The 9,883-nt window shown below is 39.5% G+C and overlaps 1 protein-coding gene across 1 annotated transcript; it reads left to right on the top strand.

Annotated features, from left to right (window-relative positions):
• The first annotated feature begins 3,546 nt into the window (after positions 1 to 3,546).
• Positions 3,547 to 8,566, top strand: LOC128374918 (protein TUNAR-like). The gene is made up of 2 exons (XM_053335137.1): positions 3,547 to 3,618; positions 8,381 to 8,566. The coding sequence occupies exons 1-2, from the start codon at positions 3,547 to 3,549 to the stop codon at positions 8,564 to 8,566; spliced, it is 258 nt and encodes an 85-aa protein (XP_053191112.1).
• The last annotated feature ends 1,317 nt before the right edge of the window (positions 8,567 to 9,883 follow it).

Here is a 9,883-nt window from a genome sequence, read left to right as displayed (position 1 = left end):
GTCACTTGGGGACAGAAGAACAACCTGTAAATATTTACATCACAGGTAATGTGCTTGCCTGTTAACAGAAGACATGAAACAACTCTAGTCGTGTTTCTGTACTACTTATTATTCACTCTGCTTTTAGCTTTCTCTTGATCTGCACCCTGAGGGAAATATTTGGCCTTAAATGCTCCACTATGCTCACTAGATAGTTGCTAATTTTATCTGTCTGTTGTTTGGTGCAACATGCAGTACAGTCAGTTTATCAGCGTGTTTGTGTCTGCTGTGGCTGGAAAAGCTGTTGAGTGGGGTGAGAGTGAATCAAACCAGTAAAGTTGTGGGCTCCAAAACAATAAGCTGAAAGATGCCAAAAAGCTGAGTGGAGGTGAGGAGGGAAGCTGCTCTATAGTAAATAATCTCTCATTCATCATTATGAGAAATTCTGTTTGTCATATACATACACTTTGATGCATTGTTCATTTAAAAATAATGATTAGTTCAGCTTTAAAGTAGACATGACAAGAATTTATGATTTTGTCATTTATATACAATTTTAATATCAAATGTCTTATTAAGCATGTTCATAGCTTTAGTATGCTCTATACACTGTTTGTTACAACTAATTCATTGTTCACACATGCCTACAAAAAGCTGTTACTGTTCTATAGCTTTTGTTGCTAACAGTGTTGGGAATGCTTGGTCAAAAAAACTCCTTATGTTACAACATTACTGCCATAAAAGTAAACTATTAGTCATGTGTATGTGACTCCTTATGCATGGCTGTTATATAAAAAGAAACAGAACACAGTTTTCCACACCATTCACCCTTACTGACTGTTCTTTTTGGAACGTGAAAACAGCAAAATGTGAAAATATGTAGTCCAGCAGTAGGCATTATGGGAAATGAAAGCTGTCTCTACATTACAGATCTGTGCATAAAAGGAAAGAAAACAGTGCAAATGTGTTGGGGATTGTCTTTTTTGTGGCAACAAAAGAAACAGGGAGATCCTTTAATTAGTGACACAAGTCAGAAACAGTTTAGATGAGTATACAAGAGCCTGAGCCTGTGTTGAGACTTATGTTAGCCTCTTTGAATAGAAATTGATGTGAAACAAAAGACGATCACCTCACATTCTGAGATAGCGCTCTGTGATTCGGTTACCAGATGGTAAGGATGGCAAGAACAAATTCGACGGATACCCTGATTAATTGTTATAAATGCCTGTGCAGGCAGCGACAGTCTAAGTTAGTTAATCTTGTGGCAGAGAGGGATGGAAAATCTGCAATAAAATTATGCACACCGGTGGTTTCAGAGAATATTTCCTTTACATTTCCATTTTTATTGCTGTCCATTCCGGGTCATTTCCTGCGCAAAGCAACATCATGCCTAAACTAATTTGTTGGCAGCTGTTACACATCCTAAACATGTTCATTATAGCATCCAAACCAATACACATCATGAAATATTGTTTAATAAAACCTGTTTAATACTATTTCATTTAATTTCACAACCGCCTATTCTAAATTTTTACTGGAATTGCTGAGATATATTTAGATAGAGTGATGAGGTTTATGACATTAAACTTACTTTTATTCATATTTCTCTCCTTCAAGAGTTGGTGAGTGAAATGAGGCTAAAGCCAGTTGGAAAAGTTGGGACCCTACAAAATGATGTCATCATGAATATATCAAGATGCAACTTTTACTCTGTCCCCTCAACTGGAAAGGCATATCCCTCGTACAAAGCCAATGGCTGCAACGTGAACTGATGAATAACTATAAATATTCAAGTAGTGTAACTGCCTATTTCTTTAAATGAGAAATGGGTGGCATGGCCTGGGTGAGTCATTTCCTTGAAAAGACAGAGAGATAAGTCTCCCTGCTCTTGGTTCAATCACTGAAAGCTTGTGTCCTTCCCTCTGGCTCAACTGAAGTGAGAAAACGGGATTGGAGGGGGGGGGGGGGGGGGAGACTGTACGGGATGTTTGACTCTGGGAGGGTTTGTCCTGGTGTCAGAATGCACAGTGAAATGTCCAGGAGGTTGTTCACGTTTGATCAATGTATCCATTACGCACCTCCACTCGCTGACACTTATGTGCCGCATGTGTGAAGGCGAGATAAGAAAGTTCTGTAGGCCTGCTGCGAATATCTACGTCAAGTCAGCTTGGGGAAATAAGAGGTGATACACACAGACATGTTTTCACCTTATGCATGAAAACACATGACTTGTGAACACACCAGCTACTTCTCTTTTTCACGCACACAAACACGCCTGCAAGCACACACACACACACACACACACACACACACACACACACGCACACACGCAAACACCCTTTAATGTATAAATACACACAACTCAAGCATACACCCACATTCCCATCCAACTATCCAACTTTGACAGGAGTGTGCAGACTTTGCATAAACACAAATGCAGAAACAGACACACACACTTACACACACTTGCCAACACCGGGTATCATATTTTGCATGAACACACACACACACACACACACACACACAAAAACATACCGGAGGAGACCCTCGCCCATCATTCCGGCCTCTGTCACGAATGCTTCTTGTCGTCAAGCTCTGTGTGACTCCCCTGAGTCGGTTGCCAGGCAACCGCAGCTGCATTAATATGCGCGGGAGAAAAGGAGCAGGGGATACCTCTTGCCTGTGGAGCGAAAGCAACCAGGACAGCGTCAGTGTGAGGCGACGGGTTCCTTCACAGCACTCTCTCTCTTTCCTCTCTCCATCTGTCTCGCTCTCTCTCTCTCTCTCTCTCTCTAACTCCCTCACTCTCTCTTTCTTATAGCCATCCAGCCTTCATGCTCTGCTCAGTTAGGGATACACACTCAGCCACTGGAGCGCAAGAAAAGGTATGTTAGGTTCCACATCATGTAGAGCAAGCAGGGGTTTCCACCACTTCAGCAGGGATACCTTTTTTCTTTTAATATTAAACATTTGAAAGCCAAGACAGCAGCTGAACATGTTTAAAAGTTTGATTGTGGAGATGAGTCTTTCAATGATTATTAAGGGTTGACAGAGCATCTTGGCAGGAGAGACAAGACTGAAATCTTTTTTTGGGAGGTAAGCTTTGCGGAATAAAGACAAAAGGAGGATGGAAATGTTCACATGAAACAGCTTTGTTACCCTCCCACCTCCATCTGCCCATCAACTGACTTCAATCTTCAACTTGTCAACATCCCTCCACACAGACAAGAAGAAGAAGAAGAAGAGGAGGAGAAAGAAGAGGACGTGGGGAGGCAAACAAAACAAAACAAAAAAGACAGAGAAAGAGCAGAGGAGGTAGAGTCGCGAGGAGGAGGGCTGCACACTTTCAGCTCTCAGAAGGGCTGAGGAGGAGAAAGTGATGGCAGCAAGAACTTGGCAACTAGTGAGATGAAATTCGGTGAGGAGACAGTGGAGCACTGCAGGGTACGACATCTAACGAGAGCCCTAAATTTGGACCGCCTGGAAGACGAGCCAGCCCTCTCCAGATCCTGTGCCCCTCCACAGCCGAAGGATGAGAGGGGTCGACTTTTGCCTTAGTTGCCAGGGATGTCTGGGCACTACGGAAAAACGTCCCCCTCCAGCATGTCCAATGCTATGTTATTCCTGATGTTTTGCAAGGTAGGTCTCCCCATTCACCACTGCCATCACCACTGCCATCGCAAAAACAAGAGCTTCTTTAAATATTTACCTCATCATCATGTGCGTCTGTGAACTATATACTGAATACTTATAACAAACACTTAATTAATCTTTCACCATTTTTAAATGTCATGACAGTGTGTAGGTATGAATTTATCATGCATCATGATAGATTCTTCATAAATGTGGGATATTTCCTGGCTCAGTTGCCTTGGTATGAATCATTGATCAAGGTAGCAGAGACACTTTGGATGTTGCCTTAAAATGAAATTATACGCTGTCTTCTCTGCTTTTACTTTGAGATATTCAGCTATCTGAAGTGGTTGTTTGTCCAGAAAACACATCCACACAAGTTGTATCTCGAGCATGTCATAACAAGTTTGAATGCTTATCCTGTAATAGCAGGATCTTAAATGAAAGCCTCTCTTTAGCTTTTTTGCATGTGAAACAATTGATGATAAGGGTCTCAGCACTCTGCACTCAGCGAGTCTGTTACTGAAGAGTTATAAAGTTGAATTTAATGCAAACCAAAACATCTGCAAGACTTAATATCATTTTCTGTTCAATGTTTAAATTCATTCAATTCTGTCAATTTAAGATGCAACTTTTCACACTTTTTGGACAGTAAAAAAAACCCTTCAACACTCAAATGCAATTCTTGTCAATTCAAAATAAAGATCTGTCACTTTCTTTTCACTCACAGAACAGTGAGCACAGGTGAAAAATGGGTCACACTCACTATTGGTAATATTTTACATGACTTTGCTGAAAACTGTAAAAGCTCTTATTTTGAAACACTTTTTTCCATTTTGGATTTATCAACAAACATGCATTATATTATTGGTATGTTTTTGTATGTGACACTTTATAATTTTAGTTTTAACGTGTATGTCTGTCAGTGTGAGAGGGGTGTCAACCCATGTGTGTGTCTGCACATACACACTTCAGAGGGGCTGGGAGCTGTTTGCTTTAATTCCATTTTTAAAACAATGCCAAAAGCGACTCTGCCTGTCAGACTCTGTTAGCATCTGGAGTCGTTTGACATGCTCAGGATTATTCAAGTGGCAAAAGGTTTTACTCTCCACTGATCTGAGGATGTTAGCTTCTATTAGGTGTAGCAGGAGTGTCCGGATTTGTTGTCCCAGGTATGGCATTGCCCCATTTCTCTCTCTCTCTCTCTCTCTCTCTCTCTTACTGTGTGTGTGTGTGTGTGTGTGTGTGTGTGTGTGTGTGTGCTCTCTTCATACAAATATGCTTCTGGCTGTTGCTGTATGAGAGCCAGGTGTGAGCTTTTCCTCTAAACAATAATTTGTGCCTACTGAGAAAGAAAAAATATGTGTTTCATTTTGAATAAGGAGTTGCTCGTCCAGAGAAACTACATGGATCATATTTAAATCCTGAGTGGCCCTGACGACTTAATCACAGAGAGAAAGTTGGTGCATAAAGGTGTTAGAATTGTTGGAAATAAGCTCTTGAGTGACAGCAGGAATCAATACTTAGATAACTAAATCCTACGTACCTTAGAATAGCACACAGTCAAATGACTAATCAATGAGAGGTGTTGGTGGAGAAGTGGAAAGTGTACCTTAGCTTGATTATATGTTTAAGACACACTATGTCATTATACTTTCACTGAGTTTTATTTCCAGCTCGTCCTGGATTACAGCAGCTCTGCCCCTATCACACACTGTCCAGCCTGAGTGTTAAATAGAAAGGGGAAGTCATTATGGGTGGTTAATGATTATGACACATCGCAGGATGCCAGCATTGGTCGCCATTTGAAACAGAGCCCTCTCTGTTGCATGCTGTACCGACTGACAGAGTTTTTGGATGAGGAGGCACTGGATTGCGCCCAGAGGGTTTTGCTGTGTGACGCATAGCTGTTTCCTCAGTGCCCAGGTTTTGGCAATGCTTGGACCCCCACCCACCAACACTTCCACCATCACTACCATTCCTCCTCCTCCTCCACCTCCTCCTCCTCTTCCTCCATCTCCATAAACATCCTTGGGCACATTTTTCCCCCCCTTGTTTTTTTCTGAGCGCTTGTTTATATCAGCCGTGAGCAGGCATCTTCATGCATGAGGGCACATCCAGCGCGCTACACAAAGATCTCCATTCAGGTTGAGGGAAGCCCTGTTTATAGCACTCCCCAGGAGAGGCAATCAAAGCCCATTGTTACAGATCAGAGGAGGAGGACGCAACTTAACACAGAAACAGAGCCTGATGGGGTTTTTATGTACGACGAGAGCACAATGCGTGTCGATGATTGGACTTTGCTATCATTCAGAGTCATCGGGTGGGATATTAGCCATTTAGAAAGGACAATACTTGTGATGCTTTTTCCCTTATAAACAGGCCTGAACAAAAGGCCTCTGACTTTTACTGTAGGAAAGACATTATATAAACGGCTTTCAAATAAACTTATAGACAATCGATTGCTTGATGGTAGTCACTTTATAATGTATTCACATTTTTTATGCTTCCTGTGTTTGACTCATGGAATCTCACATTTATACAGCAGCAGTGCTTCCTCTTCCATCCTCTTAATAATCCATCCACAGAAGACAACACCTAGACTTTCATATACAGGTGATGATTTGTGTCAAGATCTGTTAAACTGTCCAAGAACACAACCATTTGGGTTTCTCGGAGGGGGGGGGGGCAAATGAACCTTAATAATTTGGGCTTTGCACTAAACAACCGTGTGAAATTTGATTCATCGTCAGGAGAAAAAAAAAGATGTTTTTGTGATCCTGTGAGAGGACAACATGATATGATCTGAAACACAGATTGGATCTGTAGACACATAACAAGAAACAAAGGGAAATTATTGGTGAATATAATTGAATTTGTCATTTAGAAATCCCACACATTCTCTTTTGAAGCTTTGCTAAGTATCATTGGCACAACTGAAATGTCACTACACAAAAGCTTTCTCATCCAATAAAGGAAGTCAGCCAAAAGGGCAATAGTATACTCAAGTTGTACTTCACCTAACTTAAAAAAAAAAACAAAACACTTGTTGGAAGTCAAAAATCTTTAGCGTCTTACTAAGAGACACAGTTCCCTGTTAAAAGGTTTATTTTTAGTCTGCATTAGCTTACATGCTTTACTGTCGCTAGTCAGAGTATAAAACCAACTGACCCGCAAAATAAGTGCTTTTCTCCTGAGAGGTGTTTGGATGCCAACTTGCACAAGCTGCCGAGCCTGCAGGCTAAAAAACATACAGCTAGTTTCTAATACTTCACCTCAGGCTACACAAATCAATACACACACCCCTGAAAACTCACACATGCATGCTGCTGGCACACTCACAACTTGTACACGACCACAACAGTCCCACAGGTGAATAGAGTCTGGTGCAGGAGCCTTTGCAGACTTTCTCCATTTACTTTGCCTCTGAGAGACCCATTCCTCTGATGTCCAGCATTTCAGTCAAAAGAAGAGCTGGTATCAATTTTCAGAAGTGTCATAATTTATTCCAGTAGAACACCATTTCACCTGAAGAATAAGTGTGAATTAACAAAACAGCTATTTATGTGACAATATTTAATTTGAAGTAAAAAATCAACACTGCTTACATTCTTTATAACGTATTCATAATACCTGAAAAATAGATGAAGTATGGTATGCTGGTGTTTGCATAAGAGTTAAACCAGAAATTTCTCTATAAATATCCTCATGGCAACAACCATTTCTAAGACAGATATACCACCCCCCCCCCCCACCCCCAGGCATGTACTTTAAACAGTTTATATTTATATTTTAATATTGTTGCATCTATTTGTGTGAATGCAAAATGATTAAATTATACAGCATTTTGATTTTGCAATTCACATTAATAAAACTGTTTTAAGCCGTCAGACACTATCTTCTATAGCTCATGTTTGCTGAATTCCTGTTTTCAGTATTTAAACCTTAGAAGATGACTATATGACTATATTTAATTGAAGGAATGGCGCAAAGTAATTTATTTTTGATGGAAAATCTTTCTCTTATTCTTGAATAAAACATAGTTGTATGAAGACTTATAGGCAACATCGTGCAACATGCAAGAGGCAGAAGTAGGGTGAAAGCTATTTACAGTTTGAGGTCTTCTAATATGTGTGTGTGTGTTGTGGGGGTTATAGGAAAAGGTACACTCACATGGTAACAATTTTACATACATTTATAAAGAGGAGATATTTAAACAATACCTATACTATTAAAGTGATTTTAAAGCGAAACACACAAGATCATCCTCTGAATTTGTCAAAAAGACACAAATAAACAAAACAAACAAACAAAAAGCAAGCATCACACACTCCTGCTGTTTTTTTTCATCACCAGCAAATATCCTGAAACCTGTTAATCCATTTCCTGGACATTAAAGCTTTTCTATATGTTTTATTGTATTAAATTCCCTAAAACACATTTGGCTACTTCAGTAATAAAGCATTTAATTTCACTAAAATCCAGTACACTTGACTCGGTAGGAAGCTTTCCATCCATTTAATGTCATTTATTTAACTTTCTTCCATGTTCACAGTATTTCGGTGGAACACAAGAAAAAGTATTACTTTGTTAATTACTTTTTAATTATTTTATTGCCTAAATCTCACCAATGGATACATTTTCTTGTTGGGATTATCGCTGTCCACCATACATTATGCAAAGAAAATCTTCAAAGGCAAATTTATCCAATTGCAGTAACTAACACATGGATTGTGGTTTTCTTTTCTCTCTTATCTGCTCACTCCAGACTGGTCTGAGAAGAAAACTTCGGACTTTTCCAGGGAAAATGGTAAACACTGTCTACAGTGATGAGGAAAAGGGTATCCAAGACAAGGAAAGTAAGGAGGAGTCCATCTTGGCCATGTTGGGCATTATCGGGACCATTCTCAACTTGGTAGTCATCATCTTTGTCTACATCTATACGACCTTGTAAGTTTTACTGTTCTTCGTTAGTGGGCAGATCAGACCCCGTCTGTGCTGTTGCAGCTATGTCGACTGATGTGGAGACATGGATGGGAGGAGGAAGGGAGATGAGGCCGGACTTTCCCAGGGGTGAACTGGATCTAAGACTGTATGATCGCCATATGGCATCCATCCTGCATCACTTCAAACAACTGAGACTATGGGAAACCGTCGTGTTTCTCTCCCCTTTACAGGTACAACTATTCCGAATATTCGGTCGGGTCTGACTTGTACATACATGTATGATGCTGGTGACAGACTCTGAACCAGACAGGCTCAAAAGATGCAGCTTTTACCCACACAGGAACATGAAAGACTACACAAAGAGTGTGGACGCTTTTGGAAAATATTTTTCAGATGTTCTTTTATGAAATATGGAATTATGGAAATCCATCTAATTAGCTTACAAAGGATGAAAGATGAAGATACACAGAGAAAGTAAACACAGGTGTCTGCATTCCTGTTTGTTTTTGTCCCAAAGAGTTTCTCAGTAAAACACAACATGCATCCATTTAAATAAGATTTGAATGGACATGATAAAGAAAGCTGTTGTTGAGCTTGATTTAAAGCTTGTTTTATACTATTTTTCTCACTGTATTATCGAAAAAAGTGACTTTGGATGGACACAAAATCACTGATCACCTGAAAATGAGTTCCATTCACACAGTTCTTCAATTGTTTAATATGTACTGAAACAAATGGTTTCTTTAAATGGCATTTGAGTCAGTTTAAAGTCCTGTAAAGCTATCCATAATGGATGCACTTGACATTGTGCTTGACAACAAATGGTAGCAGATCAGATTGAGTTACAGGAATTAGTACATATTTTCAAGCATCTTGATAAATATAATAGGAATTAAAATTGAACATGCATGACTTTGACATTTACAAACAGATTCATAGCACATTATATTATTACACTTTGATTTGTCCACTCGTCAGTGTACATAGAGTTTACTGAGTCAGAGCTTTGGATGGTCTGCATTATTCAGCCATTGATCTCAGTTTGTCATTGATTGAAAAGGTAGACTTGTGCATAATGACTGTATGCCTTAAAACATGAGGAAATGTCTATTTCCATTAAGTGTAAAATAATCAGGTTACTTGTATTTTATGAGTGGTTTGACTTATTGTATATATGTGTGATTCAGTACCAATGTCTTTTTTTTTTTTTTTTTATTGGTGAAAGGTCATATATTGAGTAATTTTATAAAGGTATTCTCATGCTCTTGTCTTAAACAACATGCAAAACCTTTGACAAAATGATGATATTTGAGTTATTTCTAGA

The sequence above is a fragment of the Scomber japonicus genome, chromosome 16 (genome assembly GCF_027409825.1).
Source record: "Scomber japonicus isolate fScoJap1 chromosome 16, fScoJap1.pri, whole genome shotgun sequence".
NCBI lineage: Eukaryota > Metazoa > Chordata > Actinopteri > Scombriformes > Scombridae > Scomber > Scomber japonicus.
Note: the sequence above shows the minus strand (reverse complement) of the source record. Positions and strands in the feature narration are given on the sequence as shown.

What these genes read in the sequence shown, in the direction of transcription:
- LOC128374918 (XM_053335137.1), top strand. Translation starts at nt 3,547, where the DNA reads ATGTCTGGGCACTACGGAAAAACGTCCCCCTCCAGCATGTCCAATGCT. An exon ending in TATTCCTGATGTTTTGCAAG is followed by an intron (nt 3,619 to 8,380) that starts GTAGGTCTCCCC and finishes TGCTCACTCCAG; the next exon opens with ACTGGTCTGAGAAGAAAACT.